Source organism: Ostrea edulis, chromosome 10, assembly GCF_947568905.1.
Source record: "Ostrea edulis chromosome 10, xbOstEdul1.1, whole genome shotgun sequence".
NCBI classification, from domain to species: domain Eukaryota; kingdom Metazoa; phylum Mollusca; class Bivalvia; order Ostreida; family Ostreidae; genus Ostrea; species Ostrea edulis.
The window spans coordinates 19,181,267-19,198,771 of NC_079173.1; the positions used below are offsets into that span (position 1 = coordinate 19,181,267).

At 33.5% G+C, this 17,505-nt stretch overlaps 1 protein-coding gene across 1 annotated transcript in view; it reads left to right on the forward strand.

The window, feature by feature from the left end:
* LOC130051024 (vasorin-like) overlaps window positions 1–17,264 on the forward strand; it is a 291,342-nt gene extending 274,078 nt beyond the window's left edge. Inside the window, exons 4-5 of the mRNA XM_056152163.1 lie at window positions 3,679–3,750; window positions 15,356–17,264. Of these exons, the coding sequence (XP_056008138.1) occupies window positions 3,679–3,750; window positions 15,356–15,431 (148 nt within the window). The 3' untranslated portion in view covers window positions 15,432–17,264. The remainder of the gene's footprint in view (window positions 1–3,678; window positions 3,751–15,355) is intronic.
* The last annotated feature ends 241 nt before the right edge of the window (window positions 17,265–17,505 follow it).

Below are 17,505 nucleotides of genomic sequence, written 5' to 3' on the forward strand. Positions count from 1 at the left end.
CCTGGTGTTCTCAGAGACTTATGATAACCCGCCCTACACTTGATACACAAAACTTCCGTGTCACTAACTTCCCTTCCTACTCGTTTTGCTACATAGTTGCTACATATTTTCTAATAGCTGGTAATTTCAGTGGACGTCTATCTTTCACATTCGATATTAGACACAAGGTACAGCTGTATGATTTTGGCATCTGGAAAAGTAACTTTCGATATTCCACACAAGGTACAGCTGTATGATTTTGGCATCTGGAATAGTACTAAACAACTTTGAATATACGTACATGTAATCTTAAATCCATGTGTTTCTGAAAATGTTACTTAATTATTATGAATGTATGGATTAAAAACATCAAGACTACATGACGAGATTGTATAGTTCTAAACTTATGAATAAATATGCACAATCAACAAATTACAGCTCTATTCTTGTTTTACAATATATATTTATTTAAAAGACAGCAGAATAATATGCACATGGATATTACATGTATATATTTATATTAAACCGTTTTAATTGATATTTATTTAATATGTGCAACTCCATTAAATTATAACACTGTATAACTATATTGTACAGTGGCTGGTCGTTTTGTACTGATATATATGTATATATTATTCCTTATTCAGAAGTGTAAACATTAACAAGACTGTTTATGTAATTATTCTTTAATCAGGTTTTAATTGTAATATTTCAACAAACACACAACTTTGATTCATATCCAAGTACAAGATATACGTTTTGGTTACTCTTAAAGGACACATCGCATGTTTCTAAACTTATCAATTTTGTTCAGCAAAATTAATCCATTTCATGCCTAAAACTACTTTACATGTGTTTCAAATGAAACAGTTTGCGTAGTTTTCAAGTTTGAAAGCGATTTCCTTCGATATTTTACGCGCCATTATCTGTGACGTCATATGTGACCTCGAGCGAAAAAATTTGGAAACAGTTGTTAGCCATTTCATACACAGATTAGATTTAAGTGACAAAAAACCAATTATCACATTAACGGCTTGTAAATAACACTGCATTAGGGTGTTTTGTGCCGTTGAAGGCTGTACTTGTTGTCAATAGAGAGGATTTGGACTGTGTTTTTTTTTTCAACTTTCGAAGGAAAGTATGAGGGACAAGACGTGAATATTTTTTGTGGGCACAACGACTTTCCAATAAAAATCAGTAGATTTTGTCCCTGTACTCTTTCAAACATGCACGTGGACAAAGACGTAGATAGACTGCGAGAAAATGGTTCTATCGAAGCTATGCTCTGTAACATATAGGCCTACGGCATGTGTTTTCCGTTCAGCTCTCAAATTCAATACACACTGGCACCAACCGATCTTGACTTTTGTATACAAGTAATATGAATGTTCTAAAATCAAATATTGTGGAAAGAGTTTATCATCGTTACTATTTACATTGTATTGACATTATTTTTAATGTTGTTTTGATTTTTCAAAAAAATGTTTTAGATGACTTTAAACTACATTTAAAATGTTTCTCATTATATTGTTTATATATCTCAACTGATTCAATATACAAAAACTTGTTCTGCGTATAATCATTTTTAAATTGAGGTAAGCTACTGACAAACAAGTTGATGATGCAGGGGTTTCAACAGTCAGCATTTAGTAAATTGTATGGTCGTTATAACGATCTAGTTCGTCAATACAACCTCGTATTGGGTCAAATGCTGTCTGACGTGTTTCATACCGATTGTAAGCCGTTCTTGGCACAGTGATTTTGACTGTGGATAACTCCGTTTACCTGATCAAGATATACGGCTCAACAGGGGATGCTTACTTCTCCTAGGCACCTGATCCCACTTCTGGTGTGTGTCCAGGGGTCTGTGTTTGCCCAACTATCTATTTTGTATTGCTTATAGGAGTTATGAGATTGATCACTGTTCGTTATTTTCACCTTGGATTGGGCTCACGGTGGATGTGACCGGTAGACAGGGGATGTACCTGATTCCACCCATGGTGTGCCCAGGGGTCCATGTTTACCCAGCTATCTATTTTGTATTGCTTATAGGAGTTATGAAATTGACCGATATTCGTTCATCTTCACCTTTTATTCATTTGAAGAGAATGAATGTTCTATGTACAAAGAGCTACATAGTTTAATATAATCTAAATAGTTTTTGATATTGTTGTTGGTGTTTTGATTTTTCAAAAATGTTTGAATTTACTTTTTTTGTTCAATGAAATGCATTAAAAATATATCATATTCTTTTCAGTTGTACAGAGAGTATTTTCTAAGTCCGAAGAGTGAGAAAAAAAGTTTCTTTCATTTACACCTACATGTTCTATGTCCAATAACATTTTAATTTTGAAATAAATTCAAACTCTTCTCAAATGAAATGCTTTATGTCCATTTTTATGATCCAAATTCAACTATGTTAATAATTAACAAAAACAAGTGATTTATTTTAAATAAAATATGACAAAAAACTTGTTATGAGGTCGATTGTTGTATTCAGATGGCAATCCATTAGGAAATGCACACCTCTGAATGTTGAAGCCATTTACCCAACATTTGACACAGTGCCTATAGAGCATTATAATTTCCGGGCGATGTAACCCATCCCATTGACTAGAATGTTGAATATGTCTAAAATTGGGACATCAATTGTGTCTAAAACTAAAGCATGATTTTTGAGAATGTTGTCTTTGGAAAGGGTAGTTGAAGGATAAGTCCGCTTACCAAATTTAGAATCTATGTCAAATTTGTTTAGAATACAGTTGTAATAATGAAACTTACAAATAAAGAAAATGTTGTTACAAGCTTTGTCAGTTAGAACCAAAACACATTCCTCATGTAAGCTATCTAATTCTTTTATTACTTCTGGTTTACACAGAAGAATAAATTGTACGTACTTTCGTTTGGATGTGCCTAATGCGAGGTTTTGATACTCCTATTATACTTTTGATCCATTCTGACAAGGTATCAAGAGATATGTATTCTATCAAAATGACGAATTATTCTTAAATCCACGAAATATATTGATGAAAATGCTATCAATATTGTTTAATATTGAGTACATACAATAGTTTCAATGTTTGATATAAAGTTGGTAGATAGTCTGTAATCCCTTTTCAACATTTGAAAGCAAAATTGCAAATACGGAGCTGCCATCCATACATCAGTTTTATTTGAAATCATAGTTTGGAAACTTTCTTTTAGTCAGTGCAAAATTACAAACCATTTTGCTCATACGCACAGAATGTACCTGAGTATCGAATTAGTTGGATACCACACCCAGGTGATAATAAAATATCACTGCATAGATATGTACAGGGTAAGATGGATAAATTGAAATAATCCTTTTCATTTCATCTGTATTTGTTTCAATTAATGTATTATATACAGTGGAGGAAAGTAAAACACCAAAATATGAAACAGATGATCACTGTTCGTTATCTTAACCTTTCATTTGGAAGAATATATGTTGTTTAATTTGAAGTTTACAGGAGTATCTCATATTAACATTCGTGCAAATGATGATTGTTGGATGCATGTAATAGATAAATCATCGTTGATGTACCTAAATGACATGTTTAAAGCCATATTTTGTGCACAACATTTTGCTTCTGCGTATTGAATCGATATGCACAGTGATCGATTTTAATATTGTAGTGTTCATCAATTAAAGTTAATCATGAAATCTTTCTGATCCAGAGACCTGAAATATAATAGGATAACAACGTTACAAACTGGAAGCTTTGATGAGTTGACAAATCTGCATAAACTGTAAGTATTTTGATATACATACCAATTATTTACGATACAACAGAGAGTAATGAAGATTATAAAATCTTGAAAACGTTATTTCCTGTTTCATAACATGATGTAAAAAAAAACATGAAATATATACTATTTCTGTACACACTTGTTCATGATTCCTTTTAAAAAGTATGAAATGGCAGTGGTTATATAGCATTTCCTGAATAACATTGATATAGATAATGCACTGCAGGTTATTGAGAATATATTTAAGTCATGAAATGTTTCTGTTCTCAAATAATACAAACATTTCACATACATGACACATATATTACAAATCATACCTGAATTTTAACCACATACTATACATATTGTAAAAACAAATGTGACACATGTACATAGGGGAACATGCGTTCCATATTCGAGTATATATGTCATACATTATTATATGAATATGTTTAATGTATGTTTTTGTTTGGTTGACAAATCTATTTTCAAACATATCGTATATGAATGTTTACAAAAATGAATAGCATACTTACCTCGTATGATTAAAGCTCCTTGACATCAGCATACAGATAACAATAAAAGTACAAGTACTGAAAACTGGGAAAATCAAATTTCACAGATTCCGATTGATTAAATTTGTGAAACTTAAAACAAATTAAAAGAAATAAAAAAGAAATTAATTTGAATGTGTTAATTACAAATATATACTAAATTTAACATTGAAAATGCAAAATGCATATTTTTCTTTGGAAAAAGTTTATTCTGCTTATGTTCAAACGTAATGGATCTCTTTTATCTTGATCCAAAGTGGGACCTGTTAAACTTAATATCGACATTAAAAACCCACAGGGGATATACGATCCATATGTAACGTAGAAAACTATATTTGAAAACTACTTTTGAAAATGATTATATACTGATTTAAAGGGTGTTTGGTTTTAAAACTAAAATATCATTTCTTAATAAAATTATTCTAGTACAAGACAAAAACAAATAAAGTTAATTTAATGTTTATTTTCAAGTTTGAATAAAATTCAATATTATGATACATAACTTGGAATTTATGCATACAGCATTTTTTTTGCATGTAAAATTAGAATAATCGATCGGAGTCCCCCTTGTCTATAAGACAGTAAAAACCTAGCCTGGTCTTCAACTGAATCGACCACTGAGGATTTAGGATTTGGATATATGAATTCAAGAATTTTCTGAATGCTGTTAGATTTCTATGTCAAAACTTGAAACCCTCGAGATTTGATATATCAATATTGGTAGGTACATAGGATTGTTTTTCAAAGTGCGTGTGTGGGGAACAGGTGGGGGGGGGGGGGCTGCAGCTGACTTCAGTTGTCTAAAATTCTTGGCAACCACAAAAAACCCACATCTAACAAAGATATTTATTTTGCCCAAACTTCAAAATCCTAGATTGTAGGGAGGGCGTCCTCCTTCACTACATACATGTGGGTTCAATATATTAGGTCGATCTTGAAATCTTATCATTAGATTCTACTATTGAAAACAGTGGAAAGGGGGGGGGTAGTCACCCAGTACATCTTACGTTGAATGTGAGAATATAAACTAACTTTACATGTAGAAATAACGGAAAATGAGCATTGTCAAAAAAGTTTCCTCCCTGATTCCTCATGTCTGAGCAACAACTCGATTTATTACACTTGATTTAATACCGCTTTTATGCCAATGTTAATTATGTCTTTAATGGAAATCCAGATATGTTCAGAAAAAAAGTAAATCATAAAATGTTTAAAGAGGTGTAAGTAGAATACCTGCAATAAGTTACCTGCCTGGATAATTCATAATGAATATGAATGTCAGACTCAATATCAAATGTGTCCTAGTTACGAACATATTTCGACGTTGGGACTTTATCGCATCTGAATGAATTTTGAATAAAATTACCGGGGTGATCCGAGCAAACAATAGTAAACATTCATTCAACACCAAATACATGTACCAAAGGATATACAGCCGGGATATATTACTAAGTACGTAAGTAATTTAGACAGGAGCTCTGCAAGATGGGGCATTCCCTCACAATGAGAGTCTACAAGCTTTGCATACCTTAACCTTCGACCTTTTAACCCCGGAATCAACAGGGTTCTTCATTTCATGATAACAATGCCAAATGTGAAGTAATAAATAACTCGAGCGAAAAAGTTTGTGGAGTATAGACTGTCTATAACCTCAATATCAAAACACACACAACTATACCCCCCACCCACAAACCCACATACAAATTATGGCATTACTATATCCCTTGTATGTGAGGAGATAAAATATCACACAGAATAGTCTTTTACTTTCTTGGAATTGTCTTATAGTTAAAAGTCGTACAGGGTACATGCTATCAAGTACAGAGCCTGGAACGGTACAATCATCTCGCATCATTTCTGATTTTTGAGTCGTTTTTTGTAACAACTTCATAAAGTTTTGAAGACATATCATCCATGTATGTTGGAATTTTTATAACAATATAATTCCAATGTTATTTATTACAATTATTTTGATTGGACAAAAATAAAGCTGAACAAGAGTTCATGTATCAATAAATCCGAAAATGCGATATATTCATACACGCCTGAAAACAAATAACATAGTGCGGGGAAACTATTATTTTTTTTACAATCGTTAATAAAGTGAATGAATTGGAATTATAGGAATCAAACATTCTTTTAGAAGAATTGATCGATGTGTAAACTCTGGACATTTTACTCACAGACTTAAAAGTACTTCGCATTTTTATTCAGTTTGTGAGTAAAATGCCCGGAGTTTACAGATCGAGAACTTCTTCAAAAAGAATGTTTAATCTGACAGTAATTTAAGTGAGTTCCCTCAATACGATTAACGAAAGCTAACATAGTGTGCATGAATACATGATGTAAGCAAATTAAGTCAGTAAGTGTCACAGGCGATTGCAACGTACGTGGGTATAAATATATCAAGTACAAAAATAGATTCCTAAACATGAAACAAATAACTTGGAAGTAAATATTTTATAATAAAGAAAGTAATATCTCGCTTTCTAAGGTTGGAAAGCATAGTAAATATTTGAAAATTGTATTAATCTATTACGACCGATCATACTCCACGTCGAGGTCTCTGCGAAAGTGTGTCAAAGCCTAAACCATGTGACTATTTCTGCGGGAATCTACCGGGATCAGACGAAGAACGCACGTTCAGTTTGTTATGTTTTCGCTTTCAAACTATTCTACAGTCACATATAGATTATCACATTTACCGTATTTTGTCGAATATATTTAATATACGAATCCCCTTTTGGGGTCTGTAAATTGTGGAAATACCACAATCACATTTAACTTCACGATAAATCTTTGTGGAAATAATGCAGGTTCTCAAAAAAGAATGAAGTAGAATTTGTGTACAGTACAGCAAATTTGTTTTTTTAAGAAAACGACAATATTGTCCTTAAACACACTACATAGCAGTTTTGTTCGGGGAAATAATGTTAATTTCAGCAAAGTACGAGAGTTTGTAGCAATACAGTTTTAACAGACACGATATTTTCTTTATTTAAAGTTCATATCAATTAAAAAGCTGATGCGAGCGTTCCATGTTTTGTAATCAAAACATCACCAAATATTCGAAAAATGACGTAACAATGTGCGATATAACGACCCCTTCGGTAATTATAAACATATCAATAATCAAAACCAGTAATTTAATTGGTACTAAATGAAGAATTCAAACGTAAACCTCTCAAATGTCGCTGCATTTAGATGGGTAAGTACATCAGTCGTTTACTGCAAAAGCAAAGTTAAAACTCACAAGTAATCGCATATTTCCAGACCCATGAAAAACGTGTAACATGGAGAAATCTGACAAAATCAAGTAACAATGGACGTGTACACAAAACATGTGCTAGTCACGGTATCACAATATCATGGCAGTTTTAAAAATTGCACGGTGATAAATTCCAATTGCCTGTTTCATAATAATTAGTTACAGGGTGTAAGATAATTTTAAAAAAACAATTTTACACTTTTAAATATATAAACAACTCCGCGAAAAATGAAGTGCACAGTGCATTAACTAAAACAAAATGAGTCAAAAACCTGTTGTGATATGTAGTATGTGTCCCTTCTCATAAAAATATCAAAAAGTGAGTATTATATTTGGTTAAATACGAGTGTAAATTGATAAGCATAATGCATTATTCCGATTGTATTTTTTTCCTAGAATCATGGACGCCCATTAATGTCATTGTAACGGAATAAATTTCTAAATCAATATGAATGTATATGAGATTCTGTAAACAATTACTTATGCCCCCTTTCAAAGGAGAAAGGGGGGATTGCTTTGTTCTTGTCGGTCGGCAGACCACATGTTCGCTCAATATCTTGTGAACCATTCACTTGATCGTTATGACATTTCAAATGTTGGTTGGTTATGAGTAGAAGAGGACCCCTGTTGATTTTTAGGTCAGAAGGTGAATATTCAGTCTACTCTGGACTTTGGAATATACTGTTCGTTCAATATCTTGAGGACCATTTGCCTGACAGACATCAAACTTGGTACACTGCTATATCCTAAGGAGTACATGGCCCCAACTGATTTCAAGGTCAGATGGTTTAAGGTCAAAGGTCAAAATGGACATTGGAATATACTATCCACTCAATTTCTCGAGAACCCTTTGCTTGACGGACATCAAACTTGAAACACCGATATATCTTAAGAAGTAGATGACCCCTATTGATTTTGAGGTCACATGGTTAAAAATCAAGGGTCAAACTGGACATAGTAATATATTGTATCCTATATTTCAAAAATCAGTAGCTTGTTTGACACCAAACTTGGTACACTGGTACATCCGATGGAGTAGGTGACTCCTATTTATTTTAGGGTACATGTCAAATGGCAAGGGTCAGTCCATTTTGGACATAGGAAGATATTATCCACTCAACATCTTGACTTCAATTGGTTTGGAACTATTATCAATTAAATTATGCATTTGTATAAACGTTTTCAATTCTGCATCACGTTGAGGTTGTTGTTGTATATTTGTATTGTTTGACAAACATTTCTTGTTTTCTTTATTGTTTTGATGATAGCATTTTATGACTAATCGCTGAATAAACTCGCAAAATATGCACGGAGAGTCGGTACATTAAAACACCGATGTTTCTTACAAATTTTCGGGACGACCCGTCCCTTCTTCAGGACAAACGAAAACAATTACATAATGTGGTCAATATCAACAGAGGATAATAACAAAAACTAAATATAAATACATCTAGCACTACAACTACACTAATCTACAAACGTATTTACAACGCAGACTACATGTTTTTGGTCTTTAGACTTGCCAATCAATGTTAAAAGTGAAGCGAATTAGGACATGCCTTATTCGTCCAGAGAGCTGATCCAAAATGTCCGAAAAGAAAAACAATAAACTTAATTAATCTCATAATTTATTATGCATAGTTAAAAGAGAATATCTCTGGGTACGAGTTAGCTTTACTATTTGTCTACGTAATTGGGCTAACTCGTTTCACTTGAGATTAATTAAGTTTATTGTTTTTCTTTTCGGACATTTTGGATCAGCTCTCTGGACGAATAAGGCATGTCCTAATTCGCTCCACTTTTAACATTGATTGGCAGGCCTAAAGACCAAAAACATGTAGTCTGCGTTGTAAATACGTTTGTAGATTAGTGCAGTTGTAGTGCTAGATGTATTTATATTTAGTTTTTGTCATTATGCTCTGTTGATATTGACCACATTATGTAATTGTTTTCGTTTGTCCTGAAGAAGGGACGGGTCGTCCCGAAAATTTGACAATCTCGTTGTTCGTGTCGTTGGTCATTTTAGTGCTTTGTATAATTTTGTGTATTTGACCTTGTATCCATGTGGATCCAACACTTTGAGGTATCGGGTGTTGTTGGAACTTTAGTGCTTTTATATATATATATATATATATATATATATATATATATATATATATATATGAAAAAGCTTTACATATGAGCCAAGGTGACTCAGCTGAACGACGTGGCCCATGGGCCTCTTGTCGTAAGATGGTATCTTCTTACAACCACTGCGCTGCTTATTTGAGAGGGGTTTTTTTTGTGATATTAAGTACTATATGACTAGATAATGATTTTCATCCAATTCTTAGCATTTGTACATCATGAATTGTTTAGTACAATCATCAGTTAGCAATGTCTCTTTACATCCATGTTGGATATCTACTTGTAATTCAAATGGTTGTGGTCATGACGCAGTCAAATTTAGCCAATTTACACAGGCATAATGGATTAAAGTAAAAATTCTGCTAAAAGAAGCGTGCATATGCGAACTCACACACACTATGCTCGTCATCCTTGATTACTACTATCTTGCTCCTTCAGTATTTCACATTTAATTTGTGATTTATTTTTTATTAAAACGTAATATTACGCTGTCAATTAAGAATAATACGAACATTGATAATAATTCATAACAACCAATTTAAATTGAACTAATACCAAATTTGAAAAAAAAAGGTGAGATATAATATATTTTACATCACGAATTGCCATTGTTTAGATTGAAATTGGTCACTGTCTGCTATCTTCACTTTTCTACACCCTAATCTTTATATCTAGCATAATGAAAGAGGAAAGAAACTACTAGTACTTCGTTGCAGATGCTTTATTGCTAACATCTCACTAAATTATGTAGAATTTGGACATGTGATCCAATATTGACAGCTTAATATTTAACGTTTACCAATCTTGAAGGTGTTGAAGTGAAATACTGCAGATCGCGATGCTTTAGACATTCATATATACAATAATGCAAGATCATTTTTCCCTGTGGAAAACGTGAAGATGAGGCTAGAAAGAATACATTCTCGAAAAGGGAATAAAACGATGATTAAAAATCTGCATGTCCATTCATAACCGAGGTCCAATGTTATTGCTACATCTAAAATGTGACATTGTAATTTATTGTCAGATTATTGTAGAAATGAGAAATGAAAGGTGAAGATAACGAACAGTGATCAATCTCACAACTCCTTTAAGCAATGAAAAATAGAGAATTGGGCAAACACAGACTCCTGGATATAAAAAATGTTATCCTTATTTACACAGCCACTCTATACTGTATGTATACGTCTTGTACTCATGCAAGCGTTCTATAGAATAGTGAATGAATCTCCATCACAAAAGAGCTGATATATCGAATATTGCACATTCATGAAAGGTGAAGATAACGAACAGTGATCAATCTCATAACTCCTACACACAATGCAAAATAGCAAGCACAGACCCCTGGATATACCGGATGCAGGATAGGGCGCCTTGAAGTAGTAAGCATCCCCTGTTGACCGGTCCATTCGCCGTGAGCCCTATATCTTGATCAGGTAAACGGTGTTATCCGTAGTTTAAATCAGTGTACCAAGAACTGCCTAACAATCGGTATGAAAGATGTCAGACATCATTTGACACAACTATAGGTTGTATTTGCAAACTAGATCGTTATAACGAACATAGAAGTTGACTTTAAACGAGGCAGTTGAAACCCCTGCACCAATAAATTGTTTGTCAGTAGCCTGATTCGATTTAAAAACTAACCATACACAGGACAAGCTCTTCTGTATTGAATCAGTCAAGAGACATAATCACCATATGCAGATGATAATGAAATATTGCTACATCACTATTGGAAGTTGACGATGGAGAAGTTGACGATGGAGAAGTTGAAATCGAGTTGTTGGTTTGCCGTTAATATCCACTTTTAATAAAATATCTAAGTATGATGCAGAAGTGGACGACTCTGTGGTGTCTTTATTTCGAGTTCACTGGGATATATCGCTTTTTCTTTTGGTTATCAGACAAATCATTGCAAACCTTCAAGGAAGTTATATTACAAACGCTAATTTAATCAGAAATTGATATAAAAAACTTATTCTAAGGACTCCCCAAATGCGGATGCAATACTAAAGTCATTCAAAAACACAAGGAGCGTAGATTACAAAAAACCCAACGTAGATTACCAGATTATCATTTAGCAATTAAATACTAAAACTGATGATTATTCAAATGAGTAATTGAAGATAAATTCTCTTATTGTCTTTAAAACATTTTTACTATCTTTAATGATGTCATTTATTACCTGAATGCCTTATCCAACAACATGACAAAGTTTCAAACAATACGGAGTAGGTTATAACCATGAAGCATCAGACCTTTTCACTCTGTTACTTTAAACGCATACTTTGTCGTTGCTTTTCCTTTTTAAAATTTCTTTCCAATTCTGTCATGAATAATGGGTTCAGATACTTTGTTATTTGCTTTAATTTGTTAAACTCGTAGCTCATCAGGATTACCTGGCAATTTAAACAAGGTATGTGCTCCTGGTAATGTTTTTGGCTTTTGTGCAAAAAAGTAATGAAAACTTCATCATCTTTTTCGTCAACTTTAAGAAACAAATCTATGATTATCGTAGCAATTAGAAACATACTGACCCACATTAACTCCATGGACGGTCTTCAGTCATTAAAACCATGGATATGCTCTTCATATGCAGTTCAATCACCTGGTTTAGTGACAATGAAATCAATTGCCGGGTTTTTTTTTTATTTCATTGGAATAGATACGCGTATGTTGTATTGGAGTAAAGTATTGAATGCAGTTGGAAAAGTAGGAAGAGTTTACCAACGTTGCTGTTTTGCCCTTTTCTATCCCGATGTCACAATGTATTTGCATTGTTCCTATCACTGGGGCAAATGTTCCCGCTAATCCATCTCAATTACTAGTAGTTGCACAATCTTCAGCATTTACAAACACATATTTAAAACTTGTGTGATATCGATAATTTAATCTTGGACGGTTATCGCCCCCTGTTGTGTAATGAGAAAAACTGTTCTATAAAGCTCGGTTTACATTGGCAACAGTGGTCTTGTGATTATTTAGTATGCTATTTTCTGTATGATTTAGGGCGTCTCAAGAAGTTATTGCATATTGTTTATATTTCAGTGTTATTTTTACACGACTTATTGTAAAGAGGTTCGGGAAAATTTGTATGATGGCCCTATGAAAATTGTTAGATTATGGAGTACTTTTATAATAGCCCCTGTGCGATCTCCGAAAGTCGTTCAAGAGCTGTGAAAAGCCCTTTGAATGTCCCATGACACTGCAATATTTGTAAAATTAATTGTTTGCACAACCAACTTAAACTACAGTGCGTTTACTGTCCGATTAGCAACTGTCGTTGGTGCAATAATTGTGTGGAAGTCGTACAATACAATATACGACATGTACACGGGATGAGTGATTCTCTGGTGCAATCCCAGTTACTATGTCATTGCAAGGAAGCAGCATAGCAAGGTCGATATAGCATCCCAACAAATTAAAGCTAAAAATTAGCACTATCTATTTAAGAAATGAACATCGTTCTTTAGCTGTACATAAAATGTAATAAATGTATATTACTTATACGCACTGAGTGGTGTTACATTACACATAAATGCACACGCAACATTAGCATATTTGCAGATAACATCATGGACATGTCTTCTGTTTAAGACAATACATTTATACTTTTGTCAATTGGAAAGACTCCGTATACCTTTTACTCCACAAATACATCGAAGTTTTACATTATTTTACTATGCATTTACACATATTGGACAAAGTCTACATTATAACTGTAATGCCACACCATATGGTGAGCACTTGTATCAATTTCCGTATATCAGGGTTTTTTCCGCGTGTATCTCTTTTCCGCTTTGTTCGCGATGATTTCTGAATCGCGGAGAATAAATCCTCGTAAATTTGATTCAAAGTTTTGTTTTTGTAGTAGAGTTATATAGCATAAGGTAATAGTGCGGTAAAAGTTCTGTGTTCAGTTCCCCCTATATCTGATAATCGCCAAGTAACAGGTATGTAAGCTTCTGTGTTTATTCAAAATATGACACTATATTGAAATGAGCCACGTTTTTTGCTTCAATCAATGTATAATTATACCTGAACTACCCATGAATGTACCAGTGTATGGTTTATCGTTCTAAACTGAAAATAATTATCGATAAATCCTTTGTATGAGTATCGGTATAGTTAACGAACAATGATTTATGTTACTAAACCGGCAAATTGTACAAATTTACAAGACATTTGAGTGTAAACGAAAGTGTACAATTCTTTTTGAAAACTGGTTTGCAGCACAGGAGGGTGATCAGCTGAACACGTCTTTAGAAATTGACGAGGTGTAGTTCGATTTATCTCTCATCCGGATCAAGCCACTTGGAGCAAAATGGCTGACAAAGTTCTATGATTACGTGCGAACAAAACTCGAAATCGTCCGAGATGGATTTAGAGAAATAGGAGTATCGTCCATATTGAGATTTGATTATAATTGCGAGAGTAACTCAGAAATCTTGTAAATCATTTCATTGACTGAGCTTTGCATAAGAAATTGCGAGATATAGGTACAAATGCTGGCTTCTCCCCTCAACTCCTTCTTAAGTTTAAATAATCGTGAATTATTTTTTCGCTATGACTTTGAAATAGTGACTATATTCATTCGCGTAAATTTGATATACTGTTTTAGGTTCTGAACTCGCGGGAAAATAAACATGACGCGGAAAAACCCTGATATACAGTAATGCCATTTTAATACGAATGATAATCACATGTATGAAATTAAGTTAACACAAAGGAACTCCGTTACTAGATGTTTTATGACCTTTAAAATAACATAAAACAATATACAAATTGCTGAGTAATAAATAAAACATCTTATCTCAGAGAAGCTGGATTATATGCAGCTTTACGTATATGTCATGTATAAAAATGGTAAAAGTTTGCTGATTAATATAAACTGTTATGTAGAGAAGTATAAAAGCGTCCTTTCTGCTAGACTGCCGTGTCCAAATTGAATTCAACAGGGACTGGCGGTTTAAAGTTCAGTGAAGTGAAGTTCCAATTAGGGCACAATAAGAAAGGCTGCAAATAGAATTTGAGGAGTGTTATATACACAGAATAAGAAAATATTATTTACATTACATACAAAATGAGAATATGGGGAGTTTAATTTAACATTCATTTTTCAACATTGGTTCACATAATAAAGTAAATTGCATATAAGATGTTGCCACCCGTGCATCTATATAAATTATAAGTTGGGAATTTATTTTGAGTCAATGAGAAATTAAAAAGAAAAATCAATCATACATAGATGCGCTTGTTTATCGAATCAGTTGGGTGACGCAGATATCATACACGTGTGATAGTGAAATATTTTTACATACATATAGGATGTTGATGGTGACGGACCTTAATTTTTGTTAGCTGCCATAAAACGTATGTGTTCGTTTATCATTAACGTCCCAAATCAATAAAAAAAAAAAGAGATTCAAATATAAAACACAGATAGAGAATTCTGTGATGTTTTTATTTCGAGTTGACTGGATAATTTCTGATCAACACGTTTAAAACAAAATATAATTATTAGATAATTGACTAACCGTTCGTGATGGATTCAAATCACTTGTTTAAAACCAAATTTAGTGCAAAATATGCTCTCGCAGATTGGATCAGTCTAGAAAATGATGTATTGAGCGTTGATCAATTAAGGTTAATCAGGAATTTTTTTTTGATTCAGATACTTGTATGGAAATAAAATATCAACGTTACCAAATGGAATTTTTGATGCATTGACGAATCTAGAGACACTGTAAGTATATGTATATACATAATAATTACTTGTAAGCAGAGGAGGTGAAGATAATGAACAATGTTGAAGAGTGATAAATCTTATATCTATTATAAGCAATACGAAATTAAGAGTTGGACAAACATGGACCCCTGGTTAAACCAGACATGGGAACAGGTGTTTAAGAAAAGTAAGGATCCCCTGTCGACCGGTCACATCTACCATGAGCCCTATAAGCGGAGTGATCCGCAGTCAACACCAGTGTGTAAAGAATGGCCTAACAATTAGTATGAAACACATTAGACATAATTTGACTCAATGGCAGGTTGTATTGGTAACTTAGATCGTTATAACGAGCATAAAATTCGCAAAATGGTTTCCTTAATCGAGACTGTTGATACTCCTGTAATATCAACTTGCAATTGTGTGTAAGAAACCTGCCTAATAAAACAGATCATAAGGAGAACAGGGTTTTAGGTATCGAATCAGTTGAGATATTAAACATCATATACAGATGATAATGTGATACTGCTACATGTTATGTAGATATTGGAAGTTGAGGGAGAAGTTGAAATAATTTCGTGTGTCGTTAGTTTGTCGTAAAGATTTATTTTCAATAAAAATAACTAAGTACAAAGGAGATGTAGATGTATATGTGGTGTTTTTCCTATTTCAAGTTTATGTGGAAATATGGAATGAAAATTATTTCGTTAATAGGTAAAGCGTCGTCGATATATCTCAATATAGAGTGGAAGGCCTAACAACTGTAATTCCGACTTATTACTACTCACTTTTCAACATTGGTTCTCATTATAATGCTAATTTGCATATAAGATGTTACCACCCGTATATCTATATAACATATAGGTTGATGATTTGTTTTGAGTCAATGCAAAATTACAAGGCAAATCGATCATACCCAGAACATACGCTTGTTTGTCGAATCAGTTAATCAACATATATATCATCCCAGGTGATAGTGGAATAGTTATATATACATATAGGGAGATGGTGGCGGACCTTAGTTTTCCCTAGCTACCATAAACCTTATATGTTCGTTTACCATCAACGTCCCAAAACAATAAAGAAACAGCATTAGACATAAAACACAGATAGAGGATAAATTTATGTTTTTATTTCGAGTTGCCTGGAATATTTCTGATCAACATGCTTAATGGAATTTATCAGTATTAGAAAATGGACAAATTGTTCGTTATTGATTTAAACTACTTGTTTAAAGCCAAATTTAGTGCAAATACCATGCTCTCACGTATTGAATCATTTTAGACAATTACGTATTTCATGATTGAAGCGTTGATCAATCAGTCTCCACCAGTGTGTAGAGAATGTATTTCGAAAGTACTCTCCTCACAGCACTTATCGTTGAATATCAGAATTCACAGTAAAAACCACAGTAAATGTCAGTAATTCTCAGCACCAACATACATGTTCAGTGCCAACTACAAAAATATCAGTTATTATCAAAACTTTCACCAGTGAAACATTCTTGATATCGTTAAACGATATACAATCAGTAAATCAACGATAATTAGAACATTCACAATGGTGTCGGATGAACAAATTGATCATAAAGTTTTACTACACACCACTAATGAAAGGTGAAGATAACGAACAGTGATGAAAGGTGAAGATAACAAACATTGATCAATCTCATACCTCCTATTAGCAATAAAAATAGAGTTGGGCAAAGACAGACCCCTTGCTATACTAGATATGGGATCTGGTGTCTGGGAGGAGTAAACATCCCCTGTCGGCCGGTCACATCCGCCTTGAGCCCTATAACTTGATCAGGTAAATGGAGTTGTCCGAAGTCAATATCAGTGTGCCAAAAACGGCCTAGCAATCGGCGTGAAACACGTCAGGCCGATCTCATAATTCCTGTAAGCAATACAAATAGAGGGTTGGGCAAATGCGGACGCCGGGATGTACCAGAGGTGGGATCAGGTGTCTACGAGGAGTAAACATCCCCTGTCAACCGGTCACACCCGTGGTGAGCCCTATATCTTCATCAAGTAAATGTAGTTATCCGTAGTCAAAATCAGTGTACCAATAACGTTTTAACAATCGATATGAAACAA